The sequence below is a fragment of the Pogonomyrmex barbatus genome, unplaced genomic scaffold (assembly GCF_055798465.1).
Source record: "Pogonomyrmex barbatus isolate J1 unplaced genomic scaffold, ASM5579846v1 scaffold1, whole genome shotgun sequence".
Classification (NCBI taxonomy): domain Eukaryota; kingdom Metazoa; phylum Arthropoda; class Insecta; order Hymenoptera; family Formicidae; genus Pogonomyrmex; species Pogonomyrmex barbatus.
The window spans coordinates 7,700,307-7,724,519 of record NW_028297098.1 but is presented as its reverse complement, the minus strand read 5'-3'; the positions used below and the strand labels follow the sequence as shown (position 1 = coordinate 7,724,519).

Below are 24,213 nucleotides of genomic sequence, written 5' to 3'. Positions count from 1 at the left end.
CAATTCCCAAATTGTAATTACTTGCGTACATGGATTATTTCGGACGAAGTCAAAGTACATGGTAAATAACATACAAACCATTATTATGAGAAATGCATCACCTTATATTTGGCAGCATATCGATTACAACGTTTTAATCTTAAAAGTAATTTCAGTTAATAATTAATATTTATAATGATAGAAACGACGCCAATTTATCACAACACATCGGCATTCGCTTCATATAATAATCGATGACTCGATTTTAAAACGCAATATAAGAATATGTATATACGCGCGCGCGTATCAGAATACTGAAACAATACACTCTGTAATATGACTCGGAAGTACAGTATAGTTATATATATTTAGCGCATAGGTAAGTATTTATATTGGCATCAGTATAGAGATAATAAATCTTATATTACTGCATTTTTTGCAATTATAAGAGAGAATTTACCATAAACTAGAAAATTTTAATAGAAAGAAAGAAATCTAAAAATGGTCAATTTTGACCATGAACCGATATCTTTAAAATTTCTGCAATTATTATTTTGAAAGTCCACACGTTCATAAAAGAATCCAAGAAATCTTGGGAAGCCTTCCAAAAATAATAAATAGGTTGTATGAACGCTTTGCAAAAAAAAAAAAACATTACGTATTTTATTTCTAATGAACGATAATAGATTTCAAAACTGTTTATATTTAACATGTTAACACATTAAACAAGAATTCACAAATACATTCATATATACACGCGCGCGCGTGTGACCTTGGCATGACACTCAAACCAGATCAAAGTTAAATCAATGACATCATCTTATGGTACCCTTGAAATTATAAAACTTTTGTACGAAATATTTTGCGATACAAGCCTTGGTTTTCGAAAAAAATTAATGCGTTAATTAAAATGACTCACTGTGTGTGTGTGTGTGTGTGTGTGTGTGTGTGTGTGTGTGTGTGTGTGTGTGTGTGTGTGTGTGTGTGTGTGTGTGGTGCGTGCGTGCGTATGTGTGTACTTGTGAATCTTCCTGATAGTGTATTCTTACAGTATTTAATGTGTTAACATATGTTAAATATAAATATACCAATTTGGAAATCTATTATCGTTTATTAGAAATAAAATGAATCCTGTTTGCAAAATATTCAAATAACCTATTTTATTATTTTTGAAAGATTTCCCTTTCTTAAGTAAGTTTTCTTTCATAAATGTATGAACTTTCAAAATGATAACTATATAAAAGCCTTCACGGCCTTTTAAAAGTGTTCACGGCCAAAATTGATCATTTTTAGATTCCTTTTAATATAAATTATTATTCTTATATCTTGAATTATACGAAATAAAATCAAATATTCGTATGCATGAACGAAAATCATATCGAAGTTACAACGAATTGTATTTTTAATACAATGAAAAGTACGATTCTTATATTCTAAGATCCCTCTGTTAACTCTATTTATATGATAGGGAATCACTTAAATGCAATCATGATACTTGATATCTATATCTTATATGAGAATTTGATATATTACAAAATACGAAAAACATTTCGTATATATTTATAAATAGAAATAGATATATATATATAGAATTACTTATTATATAGAGCTATGTATATTGCTCTAGATTTCTTTTGGCCTTTCAATAATTGGAATCTTATTAGTATTGCAAATTTTACATGAAGTAAAATATGTGTAACATCAATCCTGATATATTTGATTATTAAGATAAAAGATTATTATTATTATTATTATTATTATTATTATTATTATTATTATTATTATCGTTGAGATATGGAATGGGAATTAAAATTTCCTTTCTTGGCATACTTATTCCCCATTTCCCATTCGGTTGTGTGTAATATAAAAATCAAAAATAATATTCGTCGTAACTTTTGTAATTATATTTACTTATATACAAGTTAATGTTAAATTCTTTCTGCAGTCTCTTTATTTCGATACAATACTGTGTCAATTCATAATTAAATTTCATCGATCTTATTATGAGCCTTGTGTATGAAAATTAGCAGAAGATATAAAATAGATTTACTACGAAAAAAGAAATGTATATACAAAAACTCATTTCCATAATCTATATATCATAATACATTACTTTCGAATCGATAATGAATAGATCTTAATATAAAGTTTATAATTTTAATAATAGATCTTAATGATTTATATGATAAAAATGATTAAATACACAATTATATATAAAAATAATATAAAAAAATTTATTATATTTTGTCATCGGAAACTAAATATTAGTAGACAGGAAGTCGGGACTTTTATAAATTGTGTTTATAAAATGTTGCTTGAATAAGATATACATGTTATTCTTACAGCTTGAAAAGTTTAAATGTCAAGGATTCTATAAAGTAAAAATTTAAATATATAAAAACAATTATAAATCATCAATTTATAAATAAATATGATGTGTAACATAAAATCATTATCATTAATTGTGCCCCTGTAAGATTGGAGATATATGTGTACTCAGCCTTTTTTTATTCATAATCTTCTTCAAAATTTTGTTTTTATCTATCAGGATTATATGTTCATTTGTATACTTGATTACTGTTTTCACGATTAAACTAATAACTATTTGAATACTCATACGTAGTATATCGCATTATGATTAATCGATATCCTTCGCATGTTAAACTTCATCGAAAATAAAACATTTTGTTGGCCTCTCATCTATTGAAAGCTGTATAGTAATACATTACCGTTACATCTTTGTTTTGTTACAATATTTGTAATTCATTACGTATGATTAACAAGATAATAGACATGAAGAAAGATCATTTCTCGGATCAAATCGGATTCAAGACCTTATTTGATATCCTAGAAATGCTCCATCTTCGTGTTGTTACCTTGATAGAACATAACAGATTACAACTATTGTAACAGAATACGAGTGTATAACATTATTTTTATTCTTGTTTAGTTACATCTAGAGAACTTATACGCTCTCGGTAGGACTCTGAAATTCTGAGAGTGCGTGTATAGGATTCTGTACTTTTTTTTGCGAACCTTTACGCACTTTCGCCCGCACTTCTTCTGGTCTCTCGGGACGAACTAATGGTTTTTTCTCCGGTGCTTTCATCTTCCATATGACGATAGGAGACTAAGAGAAATTAAAAAAATAATAAATTTGTATTATTAGCATTTTAATTATTAATTTTACGATTATGTCATTCGAAAATTAATTAAATGTTATTGTTATTTTTCAATATATTTGGTTGCACTATCTAGGCCAATTAAACTTTTTAATTGTTAATATTTAATAGCACTTTAATAAAATTCAAAAAAATTATATTTATACATGAATTATTTGCTAGATAGCGTATATACTTACATACTGAAAATCCATACATGTTAATGTATCGCAAAGAAAAATATCAAAAATTACGATAAGCAATTAATATCTTACTTAAAATCTTGCATAAAAATATATATCTAACGCTTATTATCAAAAAAGATTTTATCACCTTTTAATATGATTGAATTATCTAATTGAAATTTACCAATTGAGTAAATTAAATTTGATGAAAATTAAAAAAATACAATGATTGATTGTAAGAGATCTTAAATATGATTAACTTAATTGCAATAATTTTTAGGAATGAATTAATGATACGTTAAGATTTAGCTATAAAATTGAGATGAGACTTACCGTTACCGTGGATTGTCGTGGGTACTTCGTCGATGCAACATAGGAAGCCTTAACGGTAAGCACGACAGCGTTCATCAAATTTTTGGCAGCTTGTATAAGAGAGGTTGCACTATCTAGGCCAGAAACGATCAATTCACCGCTAATATTTTGCACATCTGCCTTTACTTTACTTGTGATATTCATCTGATGACAGTAAAGTGCTATACGTTGCAAATAAGCAAGAAGATCCTTTTTCGTGGAACTTTCCGGGCACTGATCAGCGATCTGTCTCGTCAACTTATCCAATTTCGTGCCAGCTTCGGAGATCTTCTTTGCTGCGTTTATAACATCCATCGTCGTCTTCAAAGGACCACGACCGCGAGTAAAATCTGTCATCTCCATCATAATCATGCACATATGTTTAGCGAGAACGATGATATCATTGCCAGCGTCATCCCACTTTGCTACCTCCTTGTCGAACTTGAGCTTCTCGCTTTTAAAATACTCGACTTGCTGCAAGATCTTCTGCTTGTCCTCCTCTGGCATTTTCCGCATTGCTTCACGGGCAGTTGTGATACCGCTGATCTCCGGGTACTCATCCACGCCATGTTCGCCGGTTTGAGCGCTAGATTTGCTACGCGTTTCCAGTGTGTAATGCTCATCCAATTCCACATCCTCGGGATCCAGATCTTCATCCGCCTAAAAACAGATAATGAATTATAAACATTGAGAAAAAGAGCAATTAAACTTCAATATGAGGATTTTTTTTACCCTATTCATAAGCACAGCTCGTCTGATCTCGCGAACTCCATCATACACCAATCTAGATGCATCAATGAAGTCATTCTCATCCACCTCCTGTGCTGGATTACTGCGCAGCGCGTTCACGGCCTCTTCCACTCGTTGCTCAAAGTTGGGCATCACTTGTTTTCTAAGAACTTTCACTGCCTCGAGGACTCGCTTGGTATAGATGCATGGTTCGTAATTGTCCATCTCGGCCTGCACAACATTGCATACCCTGGCGGAGCGGCCCAGTATCGCACCCGCGTGTCTGTCCAGGGTATCAGCATCACCGGGACGTACTTGCAATGCCAGAACGCACTTATTGACATCATCCAAAATATGATTTTCAGAAACCGCCAAGAAATCGTCGATCGTAGTGATGTCATCCACGGCCTCCGTCAGTACGCGCATTTGATTCTCCCACGCTTGGCGGAACACCTTCATGTTTTCTTTTGCAACATCCGAATTTCTTGCGGCCCATACACGCGCTGCATTAATAACTTGTGGGCACAAATTCTCGATTTGCGCTGCAGCGTAACGAACCATTTTTACGCCATCTTCATTGTTAGACATACTGCATACCAAATTGGCAACCTATTCAAAATAAACAGTCTTCTTATTATGCAAGATACTTTGAAATGCTTGTAACATGTCCATTATCCAAATAATTATTGAATAAATAAACAAATCAATGTAATGATTTAATATTTGCACAGGCGTTTACCTCCACTAGCTTATTCGCGTGCTCTGTGAAAATGAGCGCATATTCTTCCACTTCTTTGACCCAACCTTTCTCCGCAGCTTCATACAAAGCTTGTAACGGTGCGCTTGTTTCCAGAAAACTGTCTGATACATGATCCACCACAGCTTTACGCAATTGTCTGCGAAGATCACGGGTCTTCCTGCACATATGATCTATCGCTCTTTCCAAGCCCTCGGATTGTTCTTTAACACCCATCTGTTGATATATATTATCATTAATTTCAGATATTTATTAAACTATTTCCATATTAACAGCTGTGAATAATTAATATTTAACATTGTTGTTAGTTTAAAATCGATTCATATTAGGAAAAGGATACGTAAATAAAATCAAAATAACATTATTAATATAAAATAAAATGTTTTCTAAAATATTATTTAATTATATCAACACTTTTAGCAACATATTTGCAACAAGCGTTATATTTACAAGTTTTGTGTGTGTGTGTGTGTGTGTGTGTGTGTGTGTGTGTGTGTGTGTGTGTGTGTGTGTGTGTGTGTGTACATATATATACATATTTATACACTATGTGTGCATAATTATATATATAATTCTAATTGTCTACAATTATGCTAATCTATTGTTTTGTTTATTGCATCGTATACTGTGTTTAAACATTATGTTATTTTGCATAACTACATAAGATATTAGTTATTTAATATTTACATATAAAAGTGTAGATAATTAAAAAAATAAAACAGACTGTAAGCACATAGCTAATAATGAGCTAATGATTAGTGCTGGTCATTAAATGATAGGCATTGATAGTGTGTGAAAGATCTAGATAATGTGGGTGTATGAGCAACAAAACCCATAGAAAATGTAGAATTACTTCGCATATTTACCCGTCTCCCACCCCGAGCGCGCTGTAACTGGCCATCACCAACAAAAACAAATGGAATGAATATCGTTTCAATAATAAAAAAAATAAATCACAAGTAAGTCACAGTAGTTGTGTAAGATTTTACAATGTAAAACTAATGAGAAACAAAATCTCCTATAGCTTGAAGATGGATTTATTATCAATCTTGTATATTTATGCATAAATATAATATTAGTTTTTTTCACATTATTTCTAAAATAACCATTTTATCTCACAGACTCATGAAGATACATAATAAACTATTATTTATAATTATGTTTGTTTTATGCTAAAGAAAAAAACATTATGATTAATGCAATAACTGTGATATCACATCAATCTAACTTAATGTATTACTCAAAATTTAAAGAAAGAATCAAAAATAATCCCATATAAATTTAAAAATAAATCTATATAAATTATATTCAATATATTAAATTGTTATCTACATATATTCGTATGATTTATATTTATAAAAAGAAAAATCTCTAAATTTCTTTTCCAATCTCTTCAATATAACACGAATGCTATTATATTCGCAAATATTTTTTTTTGCATAATTATAATCACTATTCTACTCACGTTGTTCATGTATTCACTCAGAAGATCCTGGAGGGCCTGTCTAACTGCATTACATTCGGCGACGATGCGCTCTCTGCGTTCGTCCCGAGTGCACGACGAATCCGCCATCAATGCGGCACCACTGATAATACTCTCTAATCTCTCCTCGAGGCTCGGTCGTGTGCGAACCTCGTTGTACGCAAGCGGCGACATCACCATTCTCTCGTCAAAATCATCCAATGCGGCGGCCAATTCACCCGGGCCATCATAAGGATGCTGGCTGTCGGGTGGCGTTTTTCCTTGAGCAACATCGTTTATTGTATTTACGGCCTCACACACTTGCTTTAGTACATAATCGCGATTTGCTTTGGCCGCTGCGAGATCGGGATGCTGCACGTACACCTTTGATGCAGTGAGCAACATAGTAGAATGCTTCTTCAAAACGGCCCGAGCGGCGGCCAAATCATCCCTGAGCTGCGGATCTTTCAACTCATACTGACGCTTTGCCGCCTGATGAATCAATTCGGCAGCGTTTCGGCCAAATTCCTTAATATTCTGTATTAATTCTCCCTGTGAAGAAGCGTTCTTCAACTTCTTCAGATCGTCCTCCACGACATACAATGATTTCAAAAGAAGATGGACGTCTACCATATCCGCTAAAATAAGCAAACGCGTCACCGCCGATAACAGATTTCTCGCAGCGCGAACCATGTTGCCTCGTTTTAATGATGAACATGGATCCTCGGAAAATTCTCTGCATAAATAATTTTCACATTAAATTGATACAACAATTGGTATTATAGCATAAGTCAATGTTATAATACATGTTGGAACAAATCTATAGTACAATCAGATAAAGAATAATTCCTTATCCTTCCCTATAAAAATAAGTCAAAAGTAATAAAATAAAGTTTTTCACTCAAGGCTTTATTTCTGAAAAAATCACATTGAATATTTAATAAAGCACTTAATAAAGATAGATGAAAATGAAAATTGATGGAAAAATATTATACATGTTTACATAATAATATCTATGTAACATCATGAGTGAGGATTAAAAATGTGACAATGTTTTTATCTTATTAAGAAATTGCTATACAGAAATTGCTGGAAATGTTATGCCTACTGCCGTAAGCAAAGTTGTGCTTATTATATATTATTCATAGACTTTGATTAATGCCTTTCATATTTATAAATAATAGACACTAATAGCAGCAGTTTTCAAAACAATAAATCACATCTTCGTCAAGCAGCATACCCGAATCACTCAACGTGATTTTTTTCAGAAACAAAGCTTCGAATAAAAAGAGTTTATTCTTTCAACACTTATGCTTTTACAAGAAATCATCTCTCATTTGGTTACACTATAGATTTGTCCCCTACAATTGCACAGATGAATAATCATTATATACCTGGCAGCAATGCTCATTGCTGTCCCTGTTTTTCTCACTTCCTCCACAGCACTTAGCATTTCTGCTGTAATATCTGGATTTTCATATGCAATCTTTTCGCCTTTCTCAATAAAATTAGCAGTTGCCTTTTCCACAGTACCAACAAGCGCACTAGCCCTCTTTGACTTTCCCTTCTTCTTCTTGCTAGGACCTTTTGTATTCACCAATGTGGTGACTTGCAACACCAGCGGTTCCAGTGTCTTCTCCACGGACATAGTCCGTATCTCCAAGTTTTTTGGATCCCATTTCGGAGCAATTGTTCCAAAATGATCAGACATATTGTCACGTATTAATATTTACTCTACAATTGAAAAAAGATTTTTGATATATGAAATCATCATGAAAACTTTACAAGCATAAAACATTCTGGAAAAAAATTTATATTTTACATATATGAAGCTTTTCATATAATTAATCAAAATAGAATCTAATAGGCATATCCATATGTAAAAATGTTAAATGCTTTGCTCTTATAAGATGTTTTTTCTTGTTTTAATTCTGAAATCCAAATTTTAAAATTTATTTTCCTAATAATAAAATTATTTCAAATTTTATAATATTCAAAAATATTATACTTATAAATTTTATCCTAAAACATATAAAAATTTCAAAATAAAGTTAATAGATAAATTTATTATATTATTTACAATTAGTTGCTGTTATCAAATATTTATCAATATAAATCTCTTTAGAACTCTTTAGAATTATGTCTTCTATAAGTTTTGTAATATTTCCTTTAGAGATCTTTGTAGGCAACAAATTTTTAATCGTAATCATAAATCCATAAGATAATTGATCGATTAGAATCGATTACTCTTTGCCATTGAAAAATAATCAACTGCGATGAGTCAGTTTTCTTAGGAATTTATGAGCTTTGTTACGTACAAAGATCTTTTTCTCTTTTTTCTCTTTTATCTTAGACTAGCTAATTATTCTATAAATAAAACAAATAAATTATTAAAATATATATTATAAAATATTCAAAAATAATTCTGTTAAATGTAAATATTATGAATTATTCTTTTCAAGTTTGTATCCTTGACAAGCGGGCGTGCGATAGAACTCTTGACGCTCCAGCGAATAATACGCTCATTTTATTCCCAATAGATGTGATGTGATCTTTCTTGTATAGCTTTGATAACAGCATCTCCGAAAAGAGCGTCATGTCACATTTCCTCGCACACGCGCTGGCGAGGGGAAAGGTGATATCGATAAGATGAGACTATGTATGATGCAAGTCCGACTTACCTGCATCAAAGAAAAAACAGGCAGGAAAAATGAACTGATTACTTCAGCTTCTCCTTTTCAACAATGTACGATCACCCCTAACTCAATCGCATCAAACGAAGAGATCCACCAAAATGTACGATCCAAAATCCGGGAACAAGTTATTGCAACAACTTCTCGATGTATCACTCCATTGGCATTCACCTCTCGTCTGCGCCTTAAAACCTAAAGACATCATGTCATGACGTCATTATTTCCGCTGGGTCCACAAGATCCAATGCAATATGGAGTATGCCCGGTTTACGCCCATGAAACTTTATGCCGTGTTTCGATGGTAGCGACGGCTGCCAAGTTTTATCAAATAATCTCTCGACCGTAGGTGTCGAGATAATCTTGACATTCGACATTCATTTTCAAAATAGATGACGGTCAAAGTAACCATTTAAATTTCATTGGTTGCGTTCAGCAAAAAACTATCTTTGCAATATGTAAAATCCACTAACATGATTGGTTTATACATTTAAATCTATGAGGAACTAATAGCAGAAACCAATCATATCAAAGATTTTTACAACAGTTGCAAAGCTGCTTTCTCTGCTGAACGCAGTCTCATTCTGCGTGAACTTTGATCATGTGATCCATTTTGATACTAAAAATAAATATTGAGCGTCGACATAAAAAGAAATCTTTAAAATGTTTCTTTATATTATACGACGCTCGACGTTCATTTTTAGAGTCAAAATGTCATTAAAATCATCACGTCATCAAAAATAATGTCATTCAAATTTCATTATATTGTATCAAGTTTACTCACGTGACTTATTTTGTCGCAAAAAATTATCAAACGTCAGCATGAAAAGGCACTTTTGAGCTTTGAAGCCGTCGAAAACAAAAAAGCAAAATATTTTTAGAAATGTCAAGAGGATATAAATCTTAAATTTAAAATTAAATTACAAATATATTTTTTCGTCGATTCTTGACATTTATTTTTAGTTTAATTTTTAATTCAATTTTAATTATATTTTTATCAATATAAAAAAATTTGATTATCAAATTGTAGAACCGTCATTGTACACCTGCTAAAAATAGTGGTACATGATAGATGATATAATTATTTGAATTTATTCCATATAAATATTTAGTACTTAATATTCTGCTTCTGAGTAATGGTTGCAATTTCCTTCCGTTGTTTATTTATTTTTATCCTTTTAAGCATCCTTAGAGTGCTGTCCGATTTTAAATATCCTGTAGGCCTATTCTCTAACTTTTTAACGATAGTTTCACTAGCTAGTGATGTCGTTATGCAGCTTTTTTCCCATATATTATATCTGCGCAACGATAACAATAGTGTCGGTCCACAATAGGTGATTTAAGCTTTAAAAAGTAAGAAATTGACCAATTATAATCGAATATGAAAAGAATACTCGACTATGATTAGTCAATTTCTTACTTTTTAAAGATTAAATACTTATTGTGGACCGACACTTAAATCCGTGGAACAAATTTTCATGAAAACCGATTCGTTGATTGACTTTCAGTTTTCGGCTGATTTCGGTTAATTCCGATGACTGAAGAAAAACAGAGAAGGACAAACCTTCGTTTTGCGAGCATACACGCCAATCGCGCCGTTGCTCGTCCATCGGTTATACATACGTTGCTGAGTTTTTTTTTGTTTCTGAGATCCACGTACACATCGTAACCATCTCGTGTATACAAACGGTGCGACGATCCGGCAACCCGCGCATATCGAGAAATCAAGTATCATGTCTCACGGCGGTAGAAACGAATGTAGAATATATGTTGGGAATCTGCCGCCGGACATCCGTACGAAGGACATCCAAGATCTTTTCTACAAGTTCGGTAAAGTTACTTTCGTTGACCTGAAAAATCGCCGGGGTCCGCCTTTCGCTTTCGTTGAGTTCGACGATCCAAGGTGAGCTAACAAAACCCGTCACGTTACAAATTGCGTTCTGCGTACATGTATTTATGTTGCGTAAATCACTCTTAAGCAATCCTCGTTCTGTTATCATTTTATTTTAACGGGCCGCGCGACCTCGCGCGCGACCATAGACCTGAAACGATGCGACGTAGTTTATCGAATGAGAATGACGAAATCTACATGAATGAAATGAACATTCCTCGAAAAATTTATTTGCCCTTTTTTTACATTTATGAAGCAATCTTCATATGGGATGGTAGAAAGGACTCGGACAAATAAAAAAAATTCTCTTTTTTTTTTTGTAATAAAAATGTTTTTGCATATAGCTATTTTGAGGCATATGACATTGTTTTAAAATATAAAATATTTAATACATTATTTACATTGTGTTAAAATATAAAATCTTGTTTTTGTATAAAATAATGTTTAATGATGCTTTAATTTATTTTATATAACTGCAATTTGTATTGATTACAATATTTCATCAGTGTCATATTATACAGTGCCATATTATATAGTATCATATGTTGCAAATTTGTTATCATTAAGTTTATAAGTGGACATTTCACTCGAATGTTATGTAATGATCTTATCGCAAAAGTATTTTGAGATTGCATATCTGTTAGATAAAAACAAAAATAATTTTTATTTTTTAGAGATGCAGAGGATGCAGTGCATGCAAGGGACGGTTATGACTACGATGGCTATAGGCTAAGAGTGGAGTTTCCTCGAGGTGGTGGACCTAGCAACAACTTTCGTGGTGGACGTGGAGCTGGAGATAGCGGTAGAGGTGGTCGCGGTGAAATGAGCAATTCTCGTGGTCGTGGTCCACCAGCACGTAGATCACAATATAGAGTTCTCGTTAGTGGTTTACCTCCTTCGGGTAGCTGGCAAGATCTCAAGGATCATATGCGCGAGGCTGGTGATGTATGCTTCGCTGATGTTTACAAGGATGGCACTGGAGTGGTCGAATTTCTCAGGCATGATGACATGAAATATGCTGTGAAAAAGTTGGATGACTCGAGATTTAGATCACACGAGGTACAAACAGGTTTCTCTGCTATTTTAATTATAGATGTATCACTACTCATCCTAGTAAGAATAAGTTGATCTACAAGCAATCATTCAAATGCTTTTGCGCAACTATATATATATATATATATATATATATATATATATGTATATGTATGTATATGTATATATATATATATGTATATGTATGTATATGTATATATATATATATGTATATGTATATGTATGTATATGTATATATATATATATATATATATATATATATATATATATAAATATATTTTATATAAATTTATTTTATTTTACTCTTGATACATTTTAATATTGGATTTAATTTAGGGAGAGGTAGCTTACATACGGGTGAAGGAAGATCATAGCGGTGGTGATAGAGGACGCAGCGAAGATAGGGAAAGAGGCCGTAGCCGTTCTCGCAGTTACAGTCCACGACGTCGTGGTTCTCCTACTTATTCGCCGTTACGGCGTAATTATTCGCGATCAAGATCTCGCTCCAGATCTCGTTCGTACGACTAGTGTGTACGTATGTGTTTCACATGGTAATATAAGTACAGGTTTATATTGATATTTGCTCTTTACCATGTTTCATTATTGCTGATTTAAACTTCACTCGGAAACTTTTCCTTCAGTCCAACGAGAATTTTGTAAAAACATTTAAATTAATTTCTTGATATTGCTTGAATTTATTAACTGATTAATTAATTGTATTGTATCTCTGATGTGTAATTAGAGCACGGTTTATTTCGTATATACGTCACGATTATACTTTAAGTTCTTTACTTTTGAAAAACATGTCATTCAATCCAGAAGCAAGTTGATTTAGCGATTTCATTTTTAGTCATCAGTCTAACAATAGCACTGGATATTTCAAGATAATTGTGATAATCCTATTGAATCTTATTATCCTTAAAAAAGTGAAATCGTGCTCGTAATAGTTATTTCTCATTCAAACTCATGGATCTAATGTACATTGAAAGATACATTCCTTCACATATACTTGTCAACTTGTTTTGTCATCACTACCACTTATGAAATGTGTAACAATTTTGATGTATTATTAATGAGCCTTCTGAAACAAAATTAGATCTAAATCTTTAATATTTAGCTACCATTTATTCTGGCTTAACTTTGATTATAAGTGGTAAATATACCAACATCATTAATGTATATTCTTCACTGACAATAACTCGTTTACTAATACACGTTTACTAATACACGTTTCTAACAATGGTGATTACTTTAATGTAGTATATGAAATATATTCATGTTCAAGTTTTCATTTGTATTTGGATATACTTTGCATAATGAAACACAAAATTTTAAAGCTTGCATAAAAAAAAATATTATCTTCCATAGTTATTATATAAATGTACTAACATTCTTTTAGAATCTAAATTATCTTTAAACTTTAATTTACTTTCAAGACAGTTTTATCTCATATAATGTAAATGTTACATTCTATCATTTAGAAACATGTACAAAAATATGAGAGCTAAACTGTTTATAAATACTAAAACATATAAATACACTATAAATGCTAGTAAATATTAATCAGAGCTTAAATTAATACTTATTTTAACATAAGGTGCCTATTCCTTGTCATTAATTGCTGATAACAAATATAAATTGACAGACTTTGCATATCTAATCGCTTGAAACATACTACATAGTTGAAATGAAGTAACGGAGTCATGTATATTAGAAATATCGCGCATTTTAGTTGCAGGTTTTTTAACTCATTTAAATTTTCTGAATTTAAAAATATTCAAAAATATGTAATTTGGAAGAAAGTATATAAATGCTATGATACTTTGTATACATACGTTTTACGAATTTTTTTTTTTTTTTACATAGGATACAATTATATATTAACTCTAACAAATAACTTGTACATACAAATAAATACCTCAAGATTGTTTACACGATTCATTTACACATCTTGCTTATTATTTGAATCGAAATAAATCGTATTAGTAGTGATGACAATATATCGCGCATATACGTACAAAACATATGAGCGTAACAATTAATATTTATTATATACTACACAGAAATTATATCGGCAAAAATCTTTCTTTTTCTTGTCATTCGCATACAATCTAATTCGCTTTATAATAACACAATTGTATTATTTGACATTAATAGACATTTGGATGACCTTTAATGTTTCGTGGTCATTTCCTGATTTTGCAAATTGCGTTTGATGTTATTTCAATACAAAGTATCTAACTTATTTAGATATTTAACGTGTGAAAATATACAGCATAATGTGTCCATAACATACATATACATATATAAATAATCTGGATATTTACATATCCAGATTATAATAAATTTTAAGTGATACACGAGGAATTCGGTGAAATGCGGTGAAATAATGATCGATTGGTATATTATCTTTCGCATTTCTCTATTTGTGTGTTTTCCTTTCTCTTACATTCACAAGCACATAATTAAATGCACTTTTGGAACTTTCAATTATTTCCCAAAATTGAGCACACATTTGAAAGGAAAACATTGGATCGTGTATATTATGCTATTTTTGCAAAGTGATCCTGTGATTTTCATTCGGTACATTAATTTTTAACTTTTTCACTATACAAATATTTCTTCCTAAAAGGTATGCAACATTTAAAATCTTTTTCTGCCATACAGTCCTCCTATATAGATTTCATAATCACAGGCATTGCATTTGCATTGATTTAAACTATATATCTAACATTAATTTACATTGTATAAGAAACTGAAACTAATGTATTTTTTCTTCTTTTGTATATTGGAATGGATTGTAACACAATGAATGAAAAACTGAAATCAACACGATCTTACTTCTTGGATGGATATAATACACATTCGCTTGACATTGGGATGAGATGGATTGCGTTTTGGAGGATTTGCGATATGGAGAGCATAAATTATAAAAGGATTAATAAGGATTAAAAGACATAGATGAAAATGAGAATAGCAAAACGGGATACTTTCAAGAGGAAATTCAGGATCAGGAGGGAGGAAGGATTCTCAATTGCTGGAAACGTTGGCAAGTCCATTACGAGGAGGCGATGAACGCTCATTAATTTTTTTTTTTTTTTTTTTTTTTTTTTTTTTTTTTTTTTTTTTTTTTTAATTAGTAGAATTCCAGTTTGAAATTAAAGATTTTTGTGTGTTGCTGTTTTAAAAGAAAAACATAACGAGAGTGGAACTTCCTTATTATGTCATGTGCTTATCAGGATTAAAGTGCTTCGAGTTACATATTATCTTCGCGTATCGATTTAAAAAAAAAAGAAAAAGCATTCTGTGCATTTATTAATTTATTTATAGTCTGAATAGTCAAACTAGTAATGGATTGTCAACTACAACTGGATTCGTTCGGAAGCATTTGGTTTATGACTCTAAAGTTTCTTGAACTAGTGAAGATAAATTTTTTGGTTCATTCATTAATTAAGGGTGGATTTTTGGTATGATATTTATCCCTCTTCTTGATACAATGTCAATATTAGATTCAATTTTGTTAGCCCTTACATATGAATTATTTCGTATTTAGTGTTAATCTGAAAGGTGGAAGTGATTCTTTGAAAAGACTATCGCACGCTTAATATCGTATATTGAATAATATCGGGAATTTAAAATCCACTTGTCAGAAAAAAAAACGTGTTTTTCGATAATGGCCGTTTTTTCGGCTAATCGTGACCGTCAAGTGCATCTTTTTCTCGCGTACATTGTAAACCACAGTGCGAATCTTCAGGATTTAACTGGCATAAACAAGAGGATGGTAATTGAATAACGCAACCTGTCTGTCATCTTGACGGGAGCCGGCTTCATAATTTTAGAGGAACTCTGTACGAACCGTACGACGGACAGGATTCTCCAAATATATTTGGATTAGGACGCTGGCAGGATTCGGAACGGGAATAAATTAGTATGCATGAACGGAATATTTTTGGATAAGGATAAAAAAAATTGCCTGCGCTGTATTCATCGGATCGTGTCGAGCGGATCACTCGGATTCATTAAGGGAACGATATGCGATGTGGAAGAATGTGGATTTGGAAGCATGATATCGTTCGCGCTTCATAGAGTTCACGGATTTATCGCCTAGGTCGGATACGGAATTGGGAACTCGTGTTTAGCGGAGTCGATTAACAAGATAATTGGATGTCATTTTTCTCACGGAGAAATGAAAAGCGGATGAAATGGTGGCTTGTCGTAAGGTATTTGCAAACAGTTTATACCTGAAATACTATCGATATTTATTTCTGCATGCTCTCTTCGAAAATATTCTTATATTCGTATTTTCATTTTTGTCACCAACAAGGCCGAACGCAATTTAGTAACACGCAATACAGCCTGCTTCGACAAAGTCTTAAAATATGTTTGCATTAATAATCAATCTTCCCTGTGTTCAGCTTCATTTTCATTGTTGTGAAATTTGTTGTGTATAACACAGAAAACAGATTTCGTGACAATAGTAATGATTAGTTGGTAACAACTCTGCCTTTTTTTGTTCTATTAACATCACAGATAAGTATATTTTTAATATTTTATATGTTATTTCTGTTATCATGTATATATTGTTCTTCCATAGTTAATTGTTAACAAATGATGTATAACAATCGAGGAGATAACGTCGAATCTATAAAAGTCTCGCAATGATGTTTGTCAGATATCTAAAACATGATGGTTGAAATTGATAATAATGATTTATTGCATATATTGCATATATTTTGTTATGTATCACATACAAATCATCTGTTAATTTTATTTATTACTCCGCGCATTGTACATATCTAAATATTCTCTGCGCTGTACAAATTTAGAATCTAATTGAATTTAGGATTTACAACTAGGCACTAAATATATAACACCGATTGCTTCACACTTTTATTAAATAGAATTCTCCTGTCGCTTTTTTGCAATTCTTTTCGTAACAGTATCAGAATTCTTGTGAATTATTAAACTGGCAAATGTGGGACAATTGCAAATAAATACATCAATATAAACACAGCATTATTTTATACTATTTTCCTTTAATTATTGCCTTCGAGCAGTTCTGCAACATCATGCGTTTAAAGTACGATTTTAATGTACTTTATGGTCTTGTAAATAAAGGAAGTCATGACTATGGTCTTTTTGGGTAAGTATTATATAGAAGTTTTAATTGTATTATTTATTTGCTTCATTAGTATATAATAAATATGCGTTTCTTCAAAGCTATAATATTAAACACGTATCCATATGGAAATTTATAAACAATAATTGTATTCATACCTATTTATAGTAAAACATTTATGCAATGCAAATGTATTCAAGAATAAATACATTGATGATTAATAGAATGATTAACAATTAAAGTTATTTATTTATTTGCAACGCAAAGAAGTGGGATCTATTCATTTTTTTATGCATTTTCTGTATTTAAATTTCAATTAAAATAGATATCTAACACGAAGAACTAAAGAGAGGAATAAAAAATGCGGAAAATAATACTACAAATAAATTTATAAATCTTTATAGAAATTTCGAAAAGTCATTAAAAATATAAAATTATAATGTTATTAAAATCATCTACATATTGCCAAAAAATATATAAAATTAATCTGTGAAAAAATTAAAGCGACAAATTCAACAATATATTTAAGAATTGCTAGCACTTTATTTGATTTGCCATATGTGCTCTAATAATTACAATATTTATCATAGACAACAATTTCATCCGGTGTTAATTCAAATTTCCCGAATGGGCGTGATAATGAGGTCCTTGACAAGCACGTTTTCCGGAGTCTGCAATGAATAGATAATAAAGTCCGCCACATCCTTCGGTTTCAGAGTCACTCGTGGATTTTCTTTCAACCATTGCTGATTGTTCTCGACCTCCACCAAGCCAGGACAAATGCTCTACCATGAGAAAATGAAGAACCGTTTTAACAGATATTGAAGAAAAGTAGCAGGCAAAGCGATTTTTTTTGTATAACTTCTTTGAAATTAGGAGTTATTTTTTTACACAATATAACTTTTTAATACTTCGCTTTAAATATTTTCTTTTTTTTTTTTATTTTTTTTTTTTATTTTTTTATTTTTATTAAGAATTTAGAGAAACCTAAATTTTCTTTTCTAAATGCATGAAATGGAATGTTAAAAAGTTCTAATTTAAAGAAGCTGTAACTATTCTTAAAATACATATATATTGAAATAATAAAATTAACACATTTATACATAGATTCTTAATGAATTTATCATTGTGCACTTCAAAGTTACTTACAATTACTTTGATGTTAGACTCGTTCTGGGCCAATTCTAGACGAAGACATTCGGTCAACGCACTCAGCGCGGATTTGCTGCAAGCATACGCCGGAGAAATAGGCCGGTCGGAAGCAAGAGGCAACCATTTCAAACCGCATATATCGTTAACATTAACGATACAACCGTTGTCGATTCCTAATATCATTTCATTTGTAACCGAGACATAGAAATCATTTTTTTTATAAATTATCGGATATTATACATTGAAAATAATCGAGTTCTACCCTTGTTCTTCATCAGCTGTAGGACCCCCTTGGTGATGCACGCTATGCCGAGAACGTTGATGTCAAGAGTCTTCTTAAGTTCCTGTATACCGCCATTGATGCTAGACCAATCTAAGTTGATGCCAGCATTATTTATCAAAATATCCACGCCTCCCAGATTCTTCTCTATCCACTCCAATGCGCCCTCAATCTCGTTAGGAAGGCTCAAATCGCATTGAAGAGGATAAAGCTTGCCAGGTTTACTCTTCAACTCATCTGCGAGATTCTGCAAAGATCAAGAGAGATATAACTAATTATTAATTATAATTATGAATAATAATTTAGTATCTTTTTTATTATTTTATTAAATGGTCCAAAGTTTGATTCACACAAATCTATTGTATTTTTTAATAATATTAAACATACCTTCAGCTTATTTATATCATTGGCGAGGCCGACGACTTTGAGTCCCTTCGATACCAATTCCTCCACGACCGCCTTGCCGATACCATTGCAAGCACCGGTGACGAGAGCGATTTTGTTCGCTACAAGATTCATGCTGAAGATTTTAAGCTAGCTCACGTAACGTCGAAGCGAGAGAAAATTGCTGCTTACTGCCGCGGAAGCTTCTGCATGCCCATCCACATCCTCGACATCTCTTTATACCACGCTGAAAGTTTGGCCCTCGATTAGGGGGTCGCGCGTAATCTACGAGTATTCCAGATTGGAACAATACAGCTTTCTGGATGATGCATTCTCGCGTGAGTATTGCATATGATTCGCGATATTACCGCTTGTTTTTGGCGTGCGAGTCTCGTTGAAAGAAGAGTGATACTTCATCTAAAACTTAGTGTCGAACTCGCTTGCAGATAATACGTATCATCGTTATTGAAATGCATTCACGAACATTAATTATCGCGAAAAAATGGAATATTATTAATTAAAGTATTCGTATTTTATGCAAGATAGTTACTTTATCTATGATCATCGTATCATGTTCTTTTTGCTTAGTTTTGTGTAAATAGTGTAAATTTTGTTGAAATAGAATATTTATATTTAATTTTTCTTTTATATTTCAACTTTTCAACAAATTTATATTTTTTAAAATTTATTATTTAATCTAAATTAAGTTTTGACGCAAAGTAAAATTTTTATAAATCTTAGATAACAAATACAATAAGATCAGAGTTGGGTTTTTTAATTTAATATATCTTTAACTAAATTAAATTAAAGTTAACGACTTATAAAATTAATTTAATTAATTACGTTAAAAGTTGCGTTAAAATTAAATTAAATTTAAATTGAAAGTTAATTTTAAAAAGCATTATTTAAAAGCATTATTAAAATATATTAGAATTATTTATATTAGAATATTATATTATATTATATTATATTATATTAGAATAGAATTCTATAAATTAGAATGTAATTTTTTATAAAGTTGCATAATTAAAATATTCTAAATAAAACAATTACAATATGGATCATTAGATGAATTTAAGATTTCATTTGTAAATTAAGTTTATAGAAATAATAAGAGAAAATTAGAAATTAAGTTTATTGAAATAACAAAGATATTTTTTTTATACAGAAATAGGGATTTTTTTCTTTTACAATTTTTTTCTTTTACATTGGTAAATTTTTAAGTTAGAAAAAAAGTTAATAAGTTAAAGTATATGTATTTCAAAAATAATTAAATAAGTATATGTATTTCAAAAATAATAAATAGTTGGAGTTATAAATTAATTTATTTAAAATTAACTAAGTTAAATCATTAACTTTTTATTGATTAATTTTCAACTTTTTAATTAGTTACTACCCTGAATAAGTTACATTCAACATGACAAAATGTGAATATTAAAATAATTGAAATATCTTTTTAAATATCTATTATCTAATACTATCTAATATTATAAATATTATCTTAATATTTAACATAGAACAATTATATGCTTAGTAAAAGAATTACAAAAACAAAAATAAAATCAGCATCAATTAATATCCAATTTTAAAACATTATCTTCTCCAGATTAAAAATAGCGCAGGACTGAGGATGCTGATGAAAATTTGCGCGAGGATTTCTGAAGAAGATGATAAGACGTTCCGCGATATCTTCATTAGGAATATTGCATCAGAAGTTTCAACGTTAAGAATTTCTTGTGAATCAGTCAACGACCTGTTTCATCAATAAATCTGCATGCAAAGTTTGATGCAGTTGGAAGTGAGGATTCGCAAGTGACCACAAGTGTTGCGTGAGAACGCGTCTCCGCTCATTTATTTCTTTCGCTCGTCTTACGAGCGACTCTTTCAGTCCATGGATCATCGCTTTCTACACTCAACAATCATTACAGAAATCTTTTACAATACTGAAAACATGACGTCAATGAAAAATGACAACAGGCATCATCGTTCAATAAGTTTCTCATTACAGTCTCGTTGCAATGATATTCAAGAATATGTAAGATTTATTATATTTTATTTAAATAAACTCTAAATAAACTCATATTAAGTACAAGTATTATTTTATTAATATAAGCGAGTTTTCTAATTGACTTATATATTAGAATAAGATCTTACATGATAGAATAAATATTTTAATTAATTAATTCTAATATTAATCTCTTTTGCTGCAGTTATATTGAATTAGAAACTTTTTTTCATTTCTCACCTCTAATGTCACATAACGCATGTCGTCCCGCGAGAGAACCAAGCCTTAATTGATTTTAATTAATTTGATTATGATAATCATAATTGGAGTAAAGAAGGAAATAGAGAAAAGAGATATGAAAAGAGATGAGAAAAGTCCTTTTTATTAATCTCATGAAAAGCATATTTTACTCTAGTCAACATTATGTATATATGTAATTTTATAGTGTTTAGATATATAATGTGTGTGTGTGTGTGTGTAAAATATATAATTGGATATTGGTTACCATGATTCACCCAGAGGTCTCAATACGACATCCTGTATCTGTGGAAACAAGATTATTTTTTTAGATTTAAATAAGTATAAATAAAGATTCTTGAGATTAAACTATAAAAATAAGTGAGAGATAAAGGCTAAATAAAAGTCAGCACTGCATTAGCACTGCAATTAACAGTATGCAATATCTTTTTTTATATATCTTTCTCAATCTAACAAACTATACATCGATTATTTGTTGGTTTTAAAATATAATTGAAAGCTAATGTTGAATTCGCAATACCATCATTATTAGATTGATAATTAATTTCATTATTAATTATATTAATAAGTATATTAAAAATTAATAAGCGTATAAATAATTTGTTGATTTGTAAAAAATATCATCTCGGCCAAAACTTCTATATTTAGATCATTATGAAAGAAAAATCTTTAGAGATGTGCAATATTACCAGAACATGAGGGGGATTGGATAACACGTAAATCGCCGCTGCTGCAACATCCTCCGGATCTAGAGTCGGCATTGCCGCCATCGCTTCCGGGGAAAACACGCTATAGGAAGCCATGAATCCCGTTGCGACCAAACCGGGACTGATGTTCTGCATGTAATATGTAAATGTAAGCTTAAAATTCATGCGTGCACGCGTATATCATATAATTTTTTTTTTAACTTTAAACTTCTCAATCATCATTAAATTATATACTAAATGATTAATTGTACATCGATACTTCGTGAAATAAATCTAAAATAAATGCAAAAAGAAGAACTCGTAGTTTAGACCTCAATCTTTGTTGAATTCTAATATTTTTACTTGCTTAACATTGTAATTTCAAATAACAGATTTTACAACATTCCTTTAAAGATTCTCAAATACGATGATCATTCGCTTCATGTATTAAATATTTTACCGTGACGCGTATACGCGTGCCTGCGAGTTCATGTCGCAAAGTCATGGCAAGTCCGGTGACAGCACGCTTCGACGCCGGATATACGCTAAATCCTGGAATAAAGGGCACTCTTTCGGCGGCCAAACTGTTCACGTGGATCACGACGGCATCATCGATCGCCGTCTCACGCATCATACGCACAGCTTCACGGGTACAGAGACAGAGTCCCAGGACATTCACGTCGAACACACGTCGCCAATCCTCCAGAGTGCCGTCTGTAAAGTGTGTTAATTTCTGACATTTCCAATGTGTTGAAGGAAAATAATATTCGGTGAGTATTCCGAAATTTTATATCATTCTTTACAAAAATATTGATTTTTTTTTTAAATAAACAATTATCCTCCCGTCGAAAATAGACGTTCTTAAACTTTTTCAAATTTGTATGAAATTCTTACTGAAATTAGAAATTTTCACCTATGAGCGAGGATTCTTTGGTGACACCAGCGCTGTTCACCAAAACGCTTATCGGTCCTAGATTGTCCTTTATCCATGCAAAAGCCATGGTTACGCTTTCTTCTTTAGTAACATCGCATTCTATGGGATGGAGTTTCCCCGAGGAATCCACCAAATTATCGGTGATTTCCTTAATTTTATCCACTCTTCTTGCAAAAGCCGCCACTATCATACCTAGTATAATAAAACTATTGTTCTTATAAATTTTATATTACGCTAATTTGAATAAATCTGTTTTGCATTACGTAATTTCTCTTGTTAACATTCTTGTTATAGGCATTCCGAAGGACACATTAATATCTTATTTTTCGAATACAACGGTGATTATTAAACTTCCCAATTAGCGAACAATTAACGACGACAATTATCTTGCGCTGACACGAGTCGAGATAAATTTGAGTGATTTGCAGAATCCAATTCTTCACTTTGTTTTTCTAATAAAAAGTAAGTTTTAATGCAATGCTTATTTGTCATAATTGGAGAATTTTCTCACCTTGTTTAACGAAACTTTGTGCGATCGCTGCACCGATTCCGGCGCTGGCACCAGTTACCACGGCTATTTTTCCAACCCATCGCTCCATCCTAATGTAACGAGACTCGAGACGCGACTGCGGACTGCGTATGCCTATTCTGTAACTTCTATTAGCGACAACGTCGTTAGAAATTAGAGAATAGACATACAAAAGCCTTCGGTAATGAGATCACGCATACAACCTGTGGACATCGATACGTAAAAATGAAGAGGGCAGACGTTTTACCAGTAAGTATGAAATCCTATAGCTCGCGACTGACCACTGCTTGGCCTTGATTGGATATGATTACACTTGTTTTTTAGAATAAATCTCGACTTTTCTGTAGTCTTAAGTAAAAAAATTAATAAATCTTTTTTTTAGAAAAACAGAAAGAATTCGATTGTTAATTGCAAATCAATTTTAGATAAAAATTTCACTCGATTCTCAATTACATTTATCAATTAATTTAAATTTATATATTTATAATTAATTTATAATTATACCTTTATATATATTTAATTATGTAATTTTATTAATTTATATACTTCTTTTTGTTTATAAATTTTATCTTTATATGAAAAAATTTTTTTTATAAAATTATTTATAT

The 24,213-nt window shown here is 31.2% G+C and overlaps 4 protein-coding genes across 9 annotated transcripts; 1 reads left to right on the top strand and 3 right to left on the bottom strand.

Annotated features, from left to right (window-relative positions):
* Positions 1-80: 80 nt before the first annotated feature.
* alpha-Cat (catenin alpha) lies at positions 81-9,532 on the bottom strand. 2 transcript variants are annotated; one of them, XM_011648287.3, is made up of 8 exons: positions 9,306-9,532; positions 8,019-8,358; positions 6,628-7,360; positions 6,029-6,055; positions 5,145-5,378; positions 4,409-5,014; positions 3,659-4,336; positions 81-3,109 (listed from the first exon to the last, which is right to left on the bottom strand). In XM_011648287.3, the coding sequence occupies exons 2-8, from the start codon at positions 8,333-8,335 to the stop codon at positions 2,945-2,947; spliced, it is 2,760 nt and encodes a 919-aa protein (XP_011646589.1). In that variant the 5' UTR covers positions 8,336-8,358; positions 9,306-9,532; the 3' UTR covers positions 81-2,944. The 2 variants fall into 2 exon arrangements, with proteins under 2 accessions (XP_011646589.1, XP_011646592.1); XM_011648290.3 differs by lacking the exon at positions 6,029-6,055 and having other exon boundaries at positions 9,306-9,531.
* Positions 9,533-10,827: 1,295 nt separating this feature from the next.
* Positions 10,828-21,285, top strand: SF2 (splicing factor 2). Of its 3 annotated transcripts, none has more exons than XM_089074826.1 (5): positions 10,828-11,217; positions 11,880-12,264; positions 12,595-16,478; positions 18,094-19,531; positions 20,800-21,285. In XM_089074826.1, exons 1-3 carry the CDS (start codon positions 11,048-11,050, stop codon positions 12,784-12,786), a joined length of 747 nt encoding a protein of 248 aa, XP_088930952.1. In that variant the 5' UTR covers positions 10,828-11,047; the 3' UTR covers positions 12,787-16,478; positions 18,094-19,531; positions 20,800-21,285. The 3 variants fall into 3 exon arrangements, with proteins under 3 accessions (XP_088930952.1, XP_088930950.1, XP_011646593.1); XM_089074824.1 differs by having other exon boundaries at positions 12,595-19,028; positions 19,203-19,531; XM_011648291.3 differs by having other exon boundaries at positions 12,595-19,531.
* LOC112553030 (farnesol dehydrogenase-like) lies at positions 17,901-19,330 on the bottom strand. The gene is made up of 4 exons (XM_025219830.2): positions 19,197-19,330; positions 18,792-19,056; positions 18,527-18,702; positions 17,901-18,162 (listed from the first exon to the last, which is right to left on the bottom strand). The coding sequence occupies exons 1-4, from the start codon at positions 19,326-19,328 to the stop codon at positions 17,992-17,994; spliced, it is 744 nt and encodes a 247-aa protein (XP_025075615.2). The 5' UTR covers positions 19,329-19,330; the 3' UTR covers positions 17,901-17,991.
* A 273-nt stretch (positions 21,286-21,558) lies between the features above and the next one.
* LOC105433187 (farnesol dehydrogenase-like) lies at positions 21,559-23,812 on the bottom strand. Of its 3 annotated transcripts, none has more exons than XM_025219831.2 (5): positions 23,588-23,812; positions 23,056-23,268; positions 22,603-22,856; positions 22,146-22,292; positions 21,559-21,741 (listed from the first exon to the last, which is right to left on the bottom strand). In XM_025219831.2, exons 1-5 carry the CDS (start codon positions 23,673-23,675, stop codon positions 21,700-21,702), a joined length of 744 nt encoding a protein of 247 aa, XP_025075616.2. In that variant the 5' UTR covers positions 23,676-23,812; the 3' UTR covers positions 21,559-21,699. The 3 variants fall into 3 exon arrangements, with proteins under 3 accessions (XP_025075616.2, XP_088930963.1, XP_025075617.2); XM_089074837.1 differs by having other exon boundaries at positions 23,056-23,282; positions 23,588-23,730; XM_025219832.2 differs by lacking the exon at positions 23,588-23,812 and adding an exon at positions 23,340-23,479.
* Positions 23,813-24,213: the final 401 nt, after the last annotated feature.